The sequence below is a fragment of the Vombatus ursinus genome, unplaced genomic scaffold (assembly GCF_900497805.2).
Source record: "Vombatus ursinus unplaced genomic scaffold, bare-nosed wombat genome assembly UNPS02014778.1, whole genome shotgun sequence".
NCBI lineage: Eukaryota > Metazoa > Chordata > Mammalia > Diprotodontia > Vombatidae > Vombatus > Vombatus ursinus.
The window spans coordinates 17,353,523-17,371,722 of NW_020954556.1; the positions used below are offsets into that span (position 1 = coordinate 17,353,523).

The 18,200-nt window shown below is 40.1% G+C and overlaps 1 protein-coding gene across 2 annotated transcripts in view; it reads left to right on the top strand.

Annotated features, from left to right (window-relative positions):
- Nucleotides 1–5,790: 5,790 nt before the first annotated feature.
- Nucleotides 5,791–18,200, top strand: part of ADD2 (adducin 2) — a 64,431-nt gene continuing 52,021 nt past the window's right edge. For both annotated transcript variants that reach the window (XM_027865295.1, XM_027865296.1), the window contains exons 1-5: nt 5,791–5,918; nt 7,221–7,436; nt 8,802–8,940; nt 10,988–11,139; nt 11,669–11,749. In XM_027865295.1, coding sequence (XP_027721096.1) covers nt 7,254–7,436; nt 8,802–8,940; nt 10,988–11,139; nt 11,669–11,749 — 555 coding nt within the window. In that variant the 5' untranslated portion in view covers nt 5,791–5,918; nt 7,221–7,253. The remainder of the gene's footprint in view (nt 5,919–7,220; nt 7,437–8,801; nt 8,941–10,987; nt 11,140–11,668; nt 11,750–18,200) is intronic.

Consider the following 18,200-nt stretch of genomic DNA (forward strand, 5'->3'; position numbering starts at 1 on the left):
ATTATAAAAATTCCTGCAAGTGGGGCAGACTGATGGAATGGCAAGAAAACTAGTGTGGGAGTCAGAAGACTAGAATTCAATTTCTTGCTCTTAGAGCTTCTAGTTGTATGACTCTGGACAGGTCCCTTCTGTCTATGTATCTCTGTTTCCCCATTTGTAAAATAAGGGGATTCTAGGACTTTTTATCATTCAATCATGTTTCTTCTGCTTAGAGCATTGAGCTGGGTGCACAACTGCATTTACTATGTTGTGTTATAGATCCAGCTCAGATTACAGTGTATTAAGGGACCAATAGGGACAAAATATATGCCTCACCTTTTTAGGTTGGCATCATAGAGGACAACTAGTATCTGCTCTGACCCATGCCTTGAAACCCCTAAATGACATTAAAAACTGGACTGGAGGGACCATAGGTCAGGGCAGGAAAATGATTCTGATATCCTCTTAAGTTCCAATATGTCATAGGAAGCCATTAGAGTAGACGTTTGAATGAGAGTAAAGAGTCTGGATTCCTATCCTAGCTCGGTCTTGGGCTTGCTAATGGTTCTTCTGCTTGGGTATTCAACTGGCTAGAGATGGACTAAGTCCTGGTACTACTCTGATACACCCAGCATGTAATGAGGATGAATGAGATTAGCAGAATGAATGACTTCCTTGGGGAGAAAGAAATGGCATGCAGGGCATTTAAAAGGAGCTTTATAGAATCTCAGAGTTAGAGGATCTCAGAGGTCATTTAGCCCAATCTGTATAGGACTAAAAATACCCACTTAACTATTCCTGACAAGTGATCAGCCTGACTCTGCCAGAAGACTTTCAGTGGTAGAAGACTCACTACCTCCTAAAGTCAAGTCTAGAAGCCTTAGTAAATGCCTGCTATGTGCCAGGCATTCTGCCAAGCTCTGGCAATACAAAGAAAGGCAAAAACAGCCCCTGCTCTCAAGAATTTCACAATCTAAGTGGGGAGACAATATGGAAACAATTGTATATAAACAATATATATGTGCATATATATACAATATGTACATACATACATACATATACATATATATATGATAAATTGGAGACTAACATTAAGAGGAATTGGGAAAGGCTTTTTGCAGAAGATGGGATTTCAGCTGATAAGCCAGGCAGTAGGGCAGCTGGGTGGCACAGCACCTGGTCTGAAGTCAGGAAGACCTGAATCAAAATCTGACTTCAGATACTTACTAGCTGTGTGACCCTGGGCAAGTCATTTAACTTTCCTGCCTTAGTTCCCTCAATAGTAAAATGTGGATTATAGTAGCACCTACCTCCCAGGTTTATTGTGAGGATCAAAAGAGATATTTGTAAAGTGCTTAGCCTGGCATATAGCAGACACTTTAATAAATCCATCCTTCCTTCTTTTCTTCCTTTCACCATAGAATCATTTAGATAATAAGTAGCAGATCTAGGGTTTGAACCCAGCTCCTTTAACTACAAATCTGGCACTCTTTCCAGTGTGATCCATTCTACTCTAGAAGTACTTGAAGAGAGCTATTAGCTCCCCCTTACCCAAGTCTTCTCTTATGTCATTTAAGCCTTCCCAGTTACTTCAAATGGTTGGCTCAAATGGACATGACTTCAGATCTCTTCTCCATCCAATTCTTGGTCCTTGGGACCCCCTCCTGCTTGTCATTGTTCCTAAATTTTGTATTTATATGTGGCCAGATCTGGCCAGAGGACAAGTGGGATTACCATCTTCTTATCTCTCTTGTTTTTCTCCCTATCATCTTTTTGGTTGAGGGCCTAAGCCATAGGCTTCTTGTCTCTATTCCCGTGATGATCAGATGGCAGGGTTAAGAGCATGTGGCTTCCAATCCCTATGAAGATAAGTTAGGTTGGGACCTACTTCTTGCCAGCGATACACAAAGCTATCCTTGAAAAACGGTCCTTTTACAGACTTAATGTAATGTAAAAAGACCTACTTTTCAAAAGGATCTGGCCATTTTACTTTCTTCAGGATAATTTAGTGAGCATCAAATTTGGTTCAGCAGAAAATTTCCTGAACTGAGAGCCCAAAGATCTGCACTCAGGTTGTACGACTTAAACTAATGTGATCTTGGGAAAGTTGCTTAATTTCTCTGACCCTTCCTTTAGTCATCTGTGAAATAAAGGGGTTTAACAAGAAGATTCCTGTGTATCCTTCAAACTCCAACAATTCATTACACACACACACACACACACACACACACACGCACGCACGCACGCACACACACACCACTAGGTGGTACAGAGGATAGAGTGCTGGGCCTGGAGTCAGGAAGACTTATCCTGAGTTCAAATCTAAACTTAGACACTTAGCAATTGTGTGACCCTAGGCAAACAGTTTCTTCCTCTGTAAAATGAGCTGGAGAAGGAAATGACAAACCACTACAGTATTTTGCCAAGAAAACCCCAAATGGGGTCATGGAGAGTCAGACCTGACTGAAAACGACTGAACAACACAGATAGATAGATCTATAGATAGAGATATTGGTTTTTGATATCCAGATCAGAACAACAACGGGTCCCCATGACTCACATTATTCTGTTCCCTTCTCTGGCTTTTATTTTTGCCTGGAAAGGAGGTTTTTGGAAGTGGGGGTAAGCCAGCATCTCAAGACTGGGTTTCTAGGCAACAGGGAGCGGGGCGGTTGCCAGGGGAGCAGGAGGCTGAGAGGGAAGCAATGCTGTGCGGGGAATGACATAGTCACAAGCAGAGAGGAAGCCATCCGATCAGGGCTGGCTCTGGGCAAAGTTGCAAAGGAGGGAACTTGGTCTCTGGTGCCCTCCCATGGCTCCTTTCAGCACTCTGAGCAAATCGTTTCTCTCTAGGTTGATTTCCCCTTCTCTAAAATAAGAGAGTTGGACTAGATGACTTTTAAGATCTCTTCTGGTTCTAAATCCCATTCTCTTATGAGCTCTTTACCATCTCTTGGTTCCCTTCATCTCCAAGGACCCACTTGCCTCAAGGCTCCTTATTCCACCCAAACCCACGCCCTTCCCGCTTGCCCTTATTGCTATCTTATTTAAAACTATCCTTATTGCTCACTTCCTATCTCTCTACCTTTCTGCCTGTGAAGACAACTTTGTTCAGTTTATTATTCCTGCCAAGAGCTCAGTTAGCTGTTTGATAAGTGAGCTGATCAAGGAATGCATGTTAATGTGTTAATGACTGATAATAGCACACCCTAGGCAGCTTAGTAAAGGGTAGAAAAGGTACCAGATTTGGAATGAGAAGACCTAGGTTTGAGTTCTGGATTTGATATGTATAAGTCTTGGGGGATGTGTCATATCTATCTGAACCTCAGTTTCCTCATCTATTATCTACTTCACAGGATTATTGGAAGGAGAGTGCTTTATTACCTTAACTGTTACATAACTATGAGCCGTTTTGATTATCCTTGCCAGAGAGATACATTTTCACAGGAGAAGACAAACCCTTTAACTGAAAGGAACAAAACTCTTAACTTCAGATTCTCTGATATAATAGGAAAATAGAGGTGGGGAGGTATATTTTTCTAAGGAGTGCCTTTCTAGGGACCCTAAATCATTATCACATAGGCAAACCCACATGTATAAAAAAAAAACAAACCTGTGTTATATGATATATAGCAGTATGGTATTGTAACTAGTTGCTTTAAAAAAAAAAAAAAGCCTGTAGCTCTTTCAGCCCAGAAATATCCCTCTCATCATTAAGAATGGGATTTGACCACTCCTTCTATGATATATCTCAAGCTGTCCTTCCATGATTTCATTTCATCTCCTTCATTCTAGTCAAATCAACAGACTTTTTTTTAGTCAGCCACCATGTCCTGGGGACTGGGGGATGCAAAAATATGACACAAAATCTTCTCTCAAGGAATTTACAGCCAAATTATTAGGACTAGGACATGGATATAAATGAATATGATACCAAGTTGAGTGGAACAAGGTCAAAGGAAGGTTCCAGGGCAAGTGCTCCAAGAAAAAAAATTTTCTTACATGTGAAGTCATGCAAAACTTATTTTCTTATTAGCCATGTTGCAAAAGAAAACACACATATATACAAAACCAAGAAAAATAAAGAATATGAAAAAAACAAGTATGCTTCAGTCTGTACTTGGAGTTCATCAGTTTTCTCTCAGTAGGGGGGTAGCATTTTCCTCATGGGTCCTTTGGAATTGTCTGCTCCAAGAAAATTTGAGAAGGGAGGAAGATCTCTGAACTAGGAGAGTCAGGGAAAAGTACAGCAGGACTATCATCTCCTTATTCCTGGTACAGTATGTACCTTTCATAAGCCAAAAATTGCATGAGTTGTCTTGACTTCCATATTACTTGGTTAATTCATATTGAGTTTGCATTCCACTAAACCCGCCCCTCCCCATACCTCAATCTTTTTTTTTTCCCCAGATGGACTCCTGTGTAGCCCTGCCCCTCCATACTGTGCTTGGGAAGATGGTTTTTGGAACTCAATTATAAGACTTTATATTTATCCCTATTAATTTCATCTTTGATTTCAACCAGTGTTTTTGCCTGCCAAAATCCTTTTGAGTACTGACTGTCATGCGGTATGTTAGTTAAACCTCCCAGCTTCATGTAGAAGGTGATATTTGAGCTGTTTTGAAAATTGAAAAAAAAAACCAAGGGATTTTGAGAGGTAGAGGTGAGATGGGAGTTCATTTCAGGCACGAGGGTCAGCCAATGAAAAGGCATAGAGATGGGAATGTCATTTATGAGGAACAACAAGGCATCCAGTTTGGCTGGAACACAAAGTATGGGAAAGGGAATAATGGATAATAAGACTGGAAAGTTAGGTTGGAACCAGGCTATGAAAGGCTTTAAGCCTCAAGCAGAGGAGCTTGTATTTAAATCTAGAGGCATTAGGGAATCATTGGAGTTTACCAAGGATGGGAATGACATGGTCAAACCCGGGCTTTAGGAAAATCACTTTGACATCTGAAAGGGACTGGAAAAATCATCTTACCTAATTATTTCCCAAATGAATTTGTTCACAGAACACCTTAGGATTTGAAATCTATTGACAACTCATAAATACTGATCCAGGGGAAGCTGAGAGCATGGAATACATTCCATTTGGGAATTGGAGAGCAAAATAAAAACTATTTGGCTTATTTTCATACTGAATATGATCACATAGGATAAGTATTATATATATATATGCATATGTATGTGTGTATACAAACACATTTTCATATTTAATATGTGTATTAAGCCCACCCAGACTCTAGCCCCTCTCTCACAAAGAGTGTATGGACAAATACTCTCTGTGCTAACTTGATTATTATACTTTCACTCTCTGAGGTTCTTGGAGAAAGATCACCATCAAAAGGTAATATTTAAATGTTCTCAGAGTCATTGGGGTAAACTTGTTGTATTATAATGTGAATATAATCCCCCTACTCACCATCTTAGCTCTAGGTCCCCTAGCAGTTTGGTTTCTATTTAGAGAAAACCATTCATTCATAATGATGGTACTTTTAGATCTTAAATATAACAATTTACTTAATAATAAGGCAAAAAATACAATATCACAGGTACTTATATTAAAGTAATTGTTTAAATAATAAATTGTTTAAATAATTAAAACAATTGTTTAAATAATAAATACATCACAAATCACACATAATCACACTCCCACAAATATATTAGGTATCTGTGGGAGAGAATGAGCAAACATAGAAATCTTTCAAGGAGACACATGAATGAGAAAAACCCATGTACTTAGGGTAACTTACAACTTTGGAACTATGAACTTCAGTGGCTTCTTTCCGTTTCAGGAATTGTCCAAAAAAGTTCCTTCATGAACATAACTTCTGAGTTGAACAGATGCTTCCACTGCTAAACTCAGTTGATCCGCACTGTGCTTGACCAACATCTTAGTGAGCATGACATCTCAGCCAAACTAGCTGATCTACTGGGTAACTTTTTCTGATTTTTTTTTCAGTTCCAAGCTGCTCTTCTGTTTAGCTGGACTTGTTCCTAAATGGCAGCTATAGTATCCATCACTTCTAGGTTTAAGCTTACTGATGCAGTTCTGAAACCTGTCCTTTCATATTTCTTCTCTTTCCTCTCTCTTCTCTCCCATCCTGTATATGAACGACTTTACCATAGCTTATGGTTGGTAATCAAATTCTCATCTGTCTATAATTAGGTAAATTACATCAATCCTATAATGATATTACAATTTCAGAGCTAATAAGGAAAATCATTCCTAGGCTTATGCCTTTGTGTCTTTCCTCATACACTTCTCCAGAGCCCCCATTGTTAGTGGATAGGTGTAGTTGATAAGAGAAGGTGACACCTAAAACAATTAGCCTATAACTATTCTCGCATCACTGATACATATAGATGGAACAGTCTCTACCCCTATTGCATGTACACTTTTTACTTCTTTTTTTCTTTTACAATCTGCTTTTGATAATATCTTATATGTAGGTGTATAGTACTTTGTAATATACAAAACACAGCATCTCTTTTACATCTTATAGCAACCCTATGAGGTAAGGACAACAGGTATTGTTTTGAGCTTTAATAATATTTTATTTTTTCCCAATTACAAATAAAAACAATTTTAACTTTTTTTTTTAAATTTGGGTTCCAAATTCTCTCCCTCCCTCCTCTCCCTGTTCCCTGAGATGGTAAGCAATCTGATACAGGTTATACATGTGCAATTATGTAAAACATATTTCCATGTTAGGCATTTTCAAACCAAAAAAAGAAAAAGAAAGAAAGGAAGTGGAAAATAGTATGTTTCAGTCTGCATTCAGACTCCATCAGTTCTTTCTCTGGAGGCATATAGCATTTTTCATCATGAGTCCTTTGGGATGACAAAAGGTATTGTTAATTCCATTTTTCAGATGAGAGACTGAGGTTCAGGGAGATTTTAATTTTCCTGACTACCTGAGCCATTAAATGGAAGAATAAGAACTTGAACCCAAGCCCTCTATTTCCAAATCCAATGCTTTCTCTACTCTATCCTGCTGCCTTTGATGTTCACTTGAACTTCATTTCAATCATTTACAAATGCCAGTGAGGCCTTTGTCCTGGACTACACTCCATTTGAAAGGCCTCAGCCTTATATCTCCCTAAGAATGACCATGCCTCTAGCTCAAATCTGAGGATAGAGACTGATAGATATCTGTGACTCCTTTGCCTTTAGAAATCATTCCCCGAATACGGACTTCACTAACCTTAATTCTAACCCTCCTCCCTGCTTGTAGGACCCTGAGAGTGAACTACAGATTATCAGGAAAATGAGTGAAGAGAGTACCACTGAGGCTACCTCCCCCCCGCCTCCCCAGGGGCAGCGCTACTTTGACCGATTCTCAGAAGATGACCCTGAATATATGCGCCTTCGAAACATGGCAGCTGACCTCCGGCAGGATTTCAACATGATGGAGCAGAAGAAGAGGGTCACCATGATCCTTCAGAGCCCTGTAAGTGGAATCTCTTCTAGGGCCAAAGGGCAGATTGAGCTGGATATGTGTGTAAAGACTAAAGGGTAGGGAAAGGGCTAATTCCTGGGTTTTCTTTCTTATTTGGAAATTTATTTTTTTACATCCTCACTTAAATTTATAGATAGAATATTATTCTCTCATCCAGAAAAGGTGAAAATTTATGCCCAATGATCAGGAGTTTAATAAAAGATAATAGGCTGTCCCATCACTGAAGATCCATAAGCAGAAGTTGGTAAACTACTTCTTGAGGTTGTTGTAGATGGGATTCTTATTCTCACAGTGGTTGGACTTGAAAAGTGTCTTCTGACCCAGAGATTCTGTGATTCTTTGAACTTGAAGTTCTGTTTCTGTATCCTTATAACTGGCAAGCTAGGGATTGTGGGCCAGAATATTAGTGGCAGTAGAGAGATGTGAATTAACCCTCTGCACTTCCACAGTACCAGCCCAAAGCCCTGATGAGTCTGTGAGAGTAGGAAGTTTGGTCAGAGAGGGAGAACAGTAAGTAGCCTGGGAGACGAGAGCCCTACATGTGATGTCTTGATTATGACCTCAGTCTGGACAACCAGATTAAACGTGGACCTTACATAGCTCATCTAGTCCAGGCCCTCATTTTATGGTCGATGAAATTGAAACCCAGAAAGGAAAAGCCAGGAGTATGGTTAATTAAGAAAATATTTTCCTACTTTGGGAGAAAATAAGGTATTCTTTATTTTAAGGGTTAATGATCTTTCAGGATACCTGGGTTCTTTTCCAGTGTAGTGGCAAGAGTGTTGAATTTGGAGTTCAAATCTTAACTTTGCTACCAATATGATATTGGGTAAAAAGTTGTCACTCTTTTCTAGCCTCAGCTTCCTTATCTGTTAAATGAAAAGATTGGACTAAAACATCTCTGAAGTCTCTTTCAGCATTAAATTCCATTCCTCTACATGTGTAAGACCATTAACCCCCTATATAACTCTGGATCAGTCATGTAACTTCTTGGGGTCAACTGCCTAACTCAGAACAGTGAATCTGAGTCATAGAGTAGGGGAGCTCTCTTTCCTTGGGTCTTCTCATTGTGACCTGACGAGAGCAATTTAGAGGGGGAGCTTCTCCTAGAGAGACAATGGAATTGATCCCAGGGAGCCCAGAAGGGCCAGACAGACCAGGGTCTGACTGACTAAGGTACTCCCTAATGTCTTCCTCCACTCAAAAAAAAAAAGTGGGGCCTTTTAGTCATCATCCCAGGGCCCCTTGGCTGAAGGGAGGGAAGTGGGAGGTAGGGTCAAAAGTGGTGGAATTCTGGGAACTTGAATGATTTGTGAAAGAACCAGCCACTACAAGAGCCATGGGATCCTTCTTCAGTCTTTCAGGGAGGAGCTGGAGAGCCTTATCCAAGAGCAGATGAAGAAAGGAAACAATTCTTCCAACATCTGGGCCCTGCGGCAGATTGCGGATTTCATGGCCAGCACCTCCCATGCTGTCTTTCCAACTTCTCCCATCAGTACGTGGGCAGACGGAAGCTGGGGGCAGGGGATGGAGGAGAGGATGGGGAGCACAGAGGCGGCAGCTGTTGCCAGGTTACCAAACTGGGTGAGGCCGGGCTAATAGGCCCGGTGGGAATTGCAACCTCAGAGCTATTATCCCTTTGCTCTGTGTCTCTGTTGCTGCTGCCAAAATGCCTACTGCATAATTTTCCCTACTCAGTCTAGGGGACGGTGGATCCAAGGAAGGGACCCAAGGGAAACGTCTCATGCATGCCAGTTATAAAGCTAAAGTTGAGGAAAAAAATGAAAACAAATACATCATTGGAGCTTTCATGAAGGACCTCGCTCCTTATATAACACATTTATACACTAAGGTTTTACTGTATCTTAAATATGGTTATACTCCCTTGACATCATCATGGTATTCAAGTCTACTTAGAAATTCTGAGGTTTGGGAATCAATTCAATGTTTTATTTTATTCCAGCTTTATTAATAAGTTATAATATTTCTTGTTTTTTATAAGGAAGGAGAGAAAGCAAGTGACTAGTCCTTCTGCCCAGTTTTTAGGGCAGTCACTCTGTTGTCTCCCCTGTCATCAACCTTCTTAAGTCAGCCACTTAACCCAGTGAGTTTAGGAACAATTCAATTTGATTTCATGTCTGACCTTTTGTCAGGTATATTATGGAGGGAATTCCAGGTTAGGGTTTGGGTTAGACTAGATGACCTTAAGGTTCCAAGATTCTGTGATCTGTAAATAGGTCGGATGTGAATCCAAACAAGTTATTTGTTTCAACAAATCTTCCTCTCCACCGCCCTTTTTTAAATCTACCTCCAAGGACTAAGCATTATTAATCCTATAACAGGAACAGGAGTCTGGACCCATGATTTTACTGGTATAGAGCACTCCCTAGTGAGGAAACCCCTCTACCAAGATAGGTTAGTCATAGAGTTGCGTAGAGCACTGAGAAGGTAAGTGACTTGCCCAGGGTCACACAGCCTGTATGTATCAGAGAGAGGACTTAAACCCTGGCCTTTCTGCTTCTGAATCTGGCTTTCCATCTACTCTACCATGCTGAGTCAAATAACAATATGTATTTGTGTATGTTTTATAGATGCTTATTTTGTATATATTCATGTGCACATGTTATCTTCCCTACAGTATACAAGCTCCTACAGTATACAAGATCAAGGACTATTTGTTTTATGTCTTTGTATCCCCAGCATCTAACACATTGCATGGCACATATTAGATGATTAACAAATGCTTGTTGATTGTTAATAACCTACATTTATATAATTAATGATTGCAAAGCACTTTAGCTCTATAAAGGTAGATAATTATTAGCCTCATCTTACAGAGGAAGAAACAGAGGCATGGAGACGTTAAAGAGACTGGTCCAATTGTCAGCATCAAGATTCAGAAACACAGGTCCTCTGGCTCCATGACTATCATATCTTTCTTCCTTTAGCCCAAACTATCTTCTTATCCTTGACAGACCAACCCCAGTGGACAGTGCTAAACAGAGACTTAGTACAGTAGACTAGGAGTCAAGAATTCCAGGTTAATTGATTTGACTTGAGGATAAGTTAACTTCTTCTGAGCCTCAGTTTCCCCAACACTTCTGACAAAATAAATAATCTATAAGAAGAGCTTAAAAGTAACAGAATTATTAAGAAATTGGCACCATTTCTAAGGAGGGGGAGCAGGGACTTCCAAGGCCAGAGGACCTCATTTCAAGTACTACCTCTGACCCAGGCTGGATATATGATTCTGGGAAAGTTATTTAACTTCTCCAGGCTCAACATCTAGGCAATTGGTTGCAGAAATTGTCCCGACCTGCATTGGTAAAGGGAGTTTTTTCATCAAGGATTTTCTTGTACCAATAAAATCACAGGCCCTATCCCTATCCTATTGCTTATAACCCACGTAAAGTCTCTACTACTGGAGTGTTAGGAAGAGTTTTGACTCTGGGAAGGTCAGGGAAGGAGAGAAGAATCCAGTGGCCAATTTGCCTGATCCTGGGGTATCAGCTCTGCTCCCCCACTCCCCTGCCCCTCCATAGATCTCTCCATGATGACTCCCATCAACGACCTCCACAGTGCTGACTTGCCAAACTTGGCCAAAGGGGAACGACTCATGCGCTGCAAGATTGGCAGTGTCTACCGGCTCTTAGACCTATATGGATGGGCCCAACTGAGCGACACCTATGTCACGGTGAGCAGAAAGAGGGATATGGTGGGAAGGCAAGTGGGGGTAGTGCGGGGGGCTGAATAATAATCCCAGAATTCCCACCCAGAGAGTCTCCAACTCTTGGCTATGCTGCAGGGTATCAACCAAAATGGCCTTCCATGAATTCTATCCACTATGACCATCTTGAGCAGAGGCCACAAATGGGCACATCCTTCTTGTGTGAGCTGTTTTATTCTCAGTTCCTCCCTTGATCCACCAGTTGAGTCCTTTCCTTTCTCTGCCTAGATTTCCCCAGTTTCAGAGAAAAAGCAAACCTCTTCTACCTTCTTCTTCTCTCCCAAGAGAATATAGAAGATGAAGTTATTTGAGATACCAAGTATAAAGTGGTGGAGGCTTGAAAGAAAGGGATTAGGCAAATACCCAGAGACACTTGCAAGTTCAAAAAGACTAAATACCAAGCTTCAGGGAAGAGCAGAGAGTGGAGTGCTCATGGGAATATACCAGTTAGTCCTAGACCAGAGTTTTCCCGTAAACTTCTGTGTCGTTCCTTCAGCTAAGAGTCAGCAAAGAGCAGGATCACTTCCTGATTAGTCCCAAAGGCCTCTCCTGCAGCGAAGTCACAGCTTCCAGTCTGGTGAGTACCATTCAATCATTTTACAATCCCTCCCTTCACTGTCAATCGTCATTAAGAAAGAAGCACGGACCATTCCTCCGTATTTGGAGTTCACCACCATTTAAATATTAGCTATTACCTCATTACCAATTACCCTACCCTCTAAATCAACATATAATGTAGTTCATACCTATAATCTTTCCTTTAATTTAGTGTCTTTAATTTCTCAAGAAATAACTACATCAGCCTGCTGATTGGTCTCCCTGACTCAAGTCTCTCCCCACTCCAGTCCATTCTCTTTTCAGCAGTCAATTGGATCTTCCCAAAACACGAGTCTGATCATATCTCCCATAAACTCCAGCGGCTCCCTATTGTCTCAAGGAGCAGATACAAAATCATCTGTTTGGCTTTCAAAGTCCTTCATAAGTTGGCCCTTCCTAACTTTCTAGTCTTCTTACACCTTGCTGTCCCCAGTATACTCCGTGATCCAATGACAAAAACCTCCTTACTGTTTTTCCCACATCTCCATCTCCTGACTCTAGGCATTTTCACCTGCTGTCTGCCATGCCTGGAATACGCTCCATCCTGATCTCTGCCTCTTGACTTTCGTGGCTTCCTTTAAGTCTCAGCTAAACATCCTACTTTCTATAGGAAGCCTTTCCCAGTCCCCTTTAATCTTAGTGACTTCCCTGAGATTACCCCCAATTTATCATATATATGATATATGATAAAGATATGTGTGTATGTGTGTATATATACATGTCTATAAATGTATATATATATATTATATGTGTGTGTGTGTATATATGTCTATAAATGTATATATACATATATCTTGTTTGTATGTAGTTATTTGTATGTTGTCTCCACTATTAGATTATGAGCTCCATGAGATCAGGGATTGTTTTATTGCCTTTCTTTGTATATCTAGCACTTAACACAGCCCCTGGAGCATAGTGGGCACTTAATAAATGCTACTTGACTGACCGTCATAGGGCACCATAGTCAGAAACCCAAGATAAGATTCCAGGGTTCTAGACTACTTCTTAGAACATAAAATCACCAAATTATTCAAATTAGGAGGACTATAGAGATCATCTTGCCCAACTGACTCATTTTTTAGATGTGGAAACTGAGGGTCAGGAATGTGACTTACCCTGGAATCCCTAGATTTCTACAAGGCTCAACTCAAGGGCCATCTTTTATATAAAACCTTTCCTTTGGGGCAGCTAGGTGGCACAGTGGATAGAGCACTGGCCCTGGATTCAGGAGGACCTGAATTCAAATCTGGCCTCAGACACATAATACTCACTAGCTGTGTGACTCTGGGCAAGTCACTTAACCCCAATTGCCTCACAAAAAAAAAACCCTTGTCCTTATTCTTCCAGCTGCTAATGCCATCCCCTTCGACCCATCACCTAGTATCTATTTTGCAATATAATATATATGTGTGTGTATGTATGTATGTGTGTATTAAAACACACACATACACATATATGTCTCTCCAGAGGGAATGCAAGCTCTTTAAGGGAAGGGAGTATTTTACTTTTTTGCTTTGCATCCCCAGTGTCTACTACAGTGCTTGGTACATAGTAGGAGCTAAATAAACGCTTGCAGATAGATTAATTGATTCTACTACACCACCTTGCTTTTCTGGCGTCACTTCCACCTTTTAGGATTGTAAGACCACAAGAACATAGATTCAGAGCTGAAAAAGACCATAGAAGTCATTGATTCAACCCCTTTACTTTGCAGATAAGGACATTGAGAACCTAAAAGGGGAAGTGACTTCCCCAAGGTTATAAAGGGAGAAATTAGGAGAGCGAAAATGTGAACCCAACTTCGGAAGATAGTGTGGTCCAATGGAAAGAACACTGGTTCTGGAATCAGAGGATATAGGTTCATAGCCTACCTCTGATGTTTATGACCTATTATGACCTTGTATCTACTTGTCTATATACATGATATAGCTATAGACACAGTAAAATTTAAACTCATCTAGCACAGGAACTGATTTGATTTTGTGCCAGTGCCTGGTACACAGCAAGTGCTTAATAAATGTTGAATTGAATTGAATTGAACTTCATGAAAGAAGTCTGACTCTAGCTAGACTTTGAAGATGAGTTGGGAATTAGGTATAAAGGAGGAGGAATGATTTCCAGGTGAGGGGATGTATTAGAATATAACTCCTCCTGCCTCTTCCCTCTCTAGTCTGGGATTTCAAAGCAACATACTCAGTTGATCTAGCTGCTATATTGATAGTATCCAAATGAATCTATTGATGTACCCTTACTACTTCTCCTGGATCTCAATGTTGATTGTGACTTCTACACATGAAGGAATTCATGTGATAGTCCCAGGTAACCAGCCCTGCCCAGAACTTTTAGTTAGGTCTAAGTGGTAGTATTGGGAATGGGGAGCAAGATCTGTGCATTTTTTTTTAAAAGTAGATTAAGTAGATTTTTAAAGTAGATTAAGAGAACTAGAACTTTTTACATATGCTCCAATATAGGATAAACAGATCACAGACACCTTTGAATATACCAGTCATTAAGTAGGTCAGATAAGGTTGAGGGAATCACGGCTAAATAATACTATCCAGTGATCTGAAGATCTTAGTGGTCAATATAAGCTAACATCATTATATAACCTCCAATTTAAAAAAAATTGAAATTAGATCTTGAGCAACAATAATAGAAACGAGGGAGTTTATAAACACAGGAGCTCCTCAATTTCCTTTGCTGTCAGGGGCTACACTTAATGAACTTATCCAACTGCATCACCCTCCTTTCTTGGGCTTTTGAAGCAATAATTTAAAAGTTGTTGACACACTATAGAAAAGTCACCAAGTAAGCCCAAAGCACTATTACTGTTTCTTGTGAATGGTGGCTTACTGTAATTCTCAGCATCCTTTGTCCTCTTTTTCACTCTCCACCTTTCTGTACAATTGAAGGCCATTTTACATTTCCCCTGTGGGTTGCCATTTCCAAGGAACTCAACACATAGGCCCCTCCACCCTTTGGGAGGCAAGGTCTCAGACAATAGACACACAGACTGTTGCCAGGCTTTACTTAAAGTCTTTCCAGTTTGAGATATAATTTTTAGAAGCCATGAGAGTCATCCTAGTAGCTGAGATCTTTGGGGGAGAGTAGATTCCTAGTTTGACTATGAGATGAGGGAAGAAGACTGACTGAAGAGAAAATCATTATCCCAGGAGGGAATTCTGAGAAAGTTTCTTTAACACATCAGCCTCATAAAGGGATGAAGTGGTTACACAGAAAAATTCTCAGATTCTCTGAAAATTATGTGTTTAAAGTGTGGGAAGATCGTTCCTGAGACTGGGATCATTAGTGAGGGCTCAGAAAGGTTTTAAGCAATAGTCTGCCAGTTACTTTCATTCTGTAAGACCAGCATATCAATGATGTCAGCTTGGAGGAAGGCCAAGAGTGAAAGTTGCAGGACCCTGTCCTTTTCTCCATTTTTATGAGTGGTATGGATAAAGGCAGAGAGAGCAAATACTTATCAAAGCTGCAGATGACAAAAAGTTGGCAGGAATAGACATTAGATGACAGAGTTAGGATATAGCAATATCTCAGATGGCTAGAATGATGAGCCAAGTCTAGCTGGATGAAACTTCATTAAGGGTAAATGTAAAATCCTTCATTTAAAATAAAACAGTTAAGTTCACAAGTGTAGGTTAGATAAGGTGCCAGTGAAAAGGCTCTTATGGTCTTAGTGGATGGCAAAATTAATGTGAGCCAATAGCATGACGTGTCAGCCCCCAAAGGTAATATATCTTAAGTTGTACTGATTGAAATGAGAACAGTGAGAGCCTTGCCTTCTGACCTGATCAGAACACATTTCTGGTATTATATTCAGTTCTGGACAGTTCAGTTTAAGGAGGGACCTTAATGAGCTGGAGAATCAGCTAGGATCAACTGCCTATCTAAAGGAAGGAAATCATGATGTTGAATGGTCTGGAAATCATAAGAAACCTTTGAAGGACGTAGTGATATTCAGCCTAGAAAAAGGGAGGATTTAAGAAGTCATTGTCTTCAAATTGCTGAAGTTTGTCTTGAGAAAGAGGAATTAAACATATTCTGTAAGAAGGCAGAACCATGCTGTGGGTGAGGATAAAAGAAAAGCAAATTGTGACTCAGACTAATTGTGGCTAAGACCTTTCCAATACTGAGAGCTATCCTACATTGGAATGTACTGACTTCTGAGGTAGCGTGTTCCCCTTCATTGGAAGTATCCAGAAAGAGACTGAATGACCATGTAGTACAGATGTATAGAGGATGATGAATCAGGTTGAACTAGATAACCTATGATCATCAGGGCAGCTAGGTGACACAGTGGATACAGCACTGGGTCTGGAGTCAGGAAGACCTGAGTTCAAATGTGGCTTCAGACACTTAGTAGCTGTGTGACCCTAGGCAATTTATGTAACCCTGTTTGCCTCAATTTCCTCATCTGTAAATTGAGGTGGAGAAGGAAATGGCAAACCACTTTAGTATCTTTGCCAAGAAAACCCAAAATGGGGTCACATAGAGTCAGACATGACTGAAACAACTGAACAACAACAAAATCATTAAACAGACTTTTAGAACTGAAAGAACTGTTAGGCATCATCTAATCTAACCTCATTTTACTGATGAGGAAACTGAGGCTCAGAGAGGTATGTTTGTTGTTCTTGGTTTCATTCATGGACAGCCTAACAAGAACGTTGTTGTTATCTAATACAGAGTTGGAAAGCTACACTTGATTACTGAAGCTAATCAAGTTCAATCAATTTAACATGGCCAACTTTGTTATAAAAGAGCTTTGTTCCTAGAGGATTAGATAATTGACTTACCATTGTATTTTGTTCTAATAACTTTACCTTGGCTTCTTCAGAGAGATCCTGAGAATTTTGCAAATATCCTAACATTTAACCTCCTGCATATATTGACTTTTAAACTTCTGAGTTTCCTGCAGAGTTCTAGGAAAATGGAATGTTGTAAAAATGGTAATTTGCTCTAAACACTTACCAGTTCATAGGATTTGTAGCTGGAGATCATCTAGTCTAACCCCTCATTTTGCAAATGAGGAAAATGAAGTAGAAAAAGGCCAGGAAACTTGCCCAAGGCCTCATAGCTACTAAATGACAGAGCTAGGATTCAAACCGAGGCCTTCTAACAACACATACGGAGGTCATACAGGTGCCCACCAGAAATAATTGGAATTTGGTGTCACTTTCCCAAATGTCAGGTTCTCTCTCTATCCTTCTTCCCTTGGCTACCCATGTGATTTGCTCAGCATTTTAGACTCTATCGGGAGATAAAGGCAAACTCTGAAATCAGCAAATGTTCCATATTAAGAAAGCCAATAAAAAAATTTGATTTTTAAAATCCACTAAGTCTTAAAATCCTCTAAAGTCTGGTTTTGTTGTTGTTTGTTTTAGAACTTTGTTTTGAGTTTTGTGTTGCTTTGCTTTGTTTGGGGTATTTTTGAGACTGCATCTCTTCATCTCCCTTAGGCGGGAAGTGCAGCAATGACTCATGGGCACTAATCCCACTGTGGATCAGTATAGAAGTTTTAACCTGCTCCATTTCCAACCTGGATCATTTGCCCCCTCTTAGTTTGTCTAGTTCACCCCACTCCCAGAGACTCATCATATTGGTGCCAATTTAGTGGACATTGGATTTAGCTTTAGCCCTGTTGCAGCTCAGAACTGAGCTCAAGAAATCCATCAGTCTCAGCACACCCCAGTAGGAAGGATTACAGGAGTATATTACTATGTTTGGCAAATATGTTGTTTTTAAAAACAGAAGATCTATGAATATCTTAAAAGAAAAATTTTATTCTTCACATACCATTTTTAGTCATTATCTTCTACCTAACAAAAACAAGAAGCATTTATTAAGTGCTTACTATGCTCAAGGCACTGAGTTAAGCACTGGAGATACAAAAAAAAAAAGGCAAAAAAGAGTCCCTGCTCCCAAGGAGCTCACAATCTAATGGTGGAGACAACATGCAAATAACTATGTACAAACAAAATGTATATGGGATAAATTGGGGATAGTCACATTGGGAAGGCACTAAGATTAAGGAGGACTGGGAAAGGCTTCTTATAGAAGGTGGAATTTTAAATGAGACTTGAAGGAAATCATGGAAAGCAATAGGTGGAGATAAAGGGAGAGAGTTTTCTAGGCATAGGAGACAGAGAGTAAAAACATTTGTGTTAAGAGATGGAGTGTGTTGTGAGAAGAGCAACAAGGAGGTCTGTGTCAATCACAGAGGATGTAGAGGGGAGTAAGGTGTACGAAGACTGGAAAGATAGGAAGGAACCAGGTTATGAAAGGCTTTAAAAGTCAAACAGAGGATTTTATATTTGATCCTGGAAATAATAGGGAGCCACTGACGTTTACTGAATAGAGCAGTAACATGGTCAGATTTGTGTTTTAGAAAGATCAATTTGACAACTAAATGG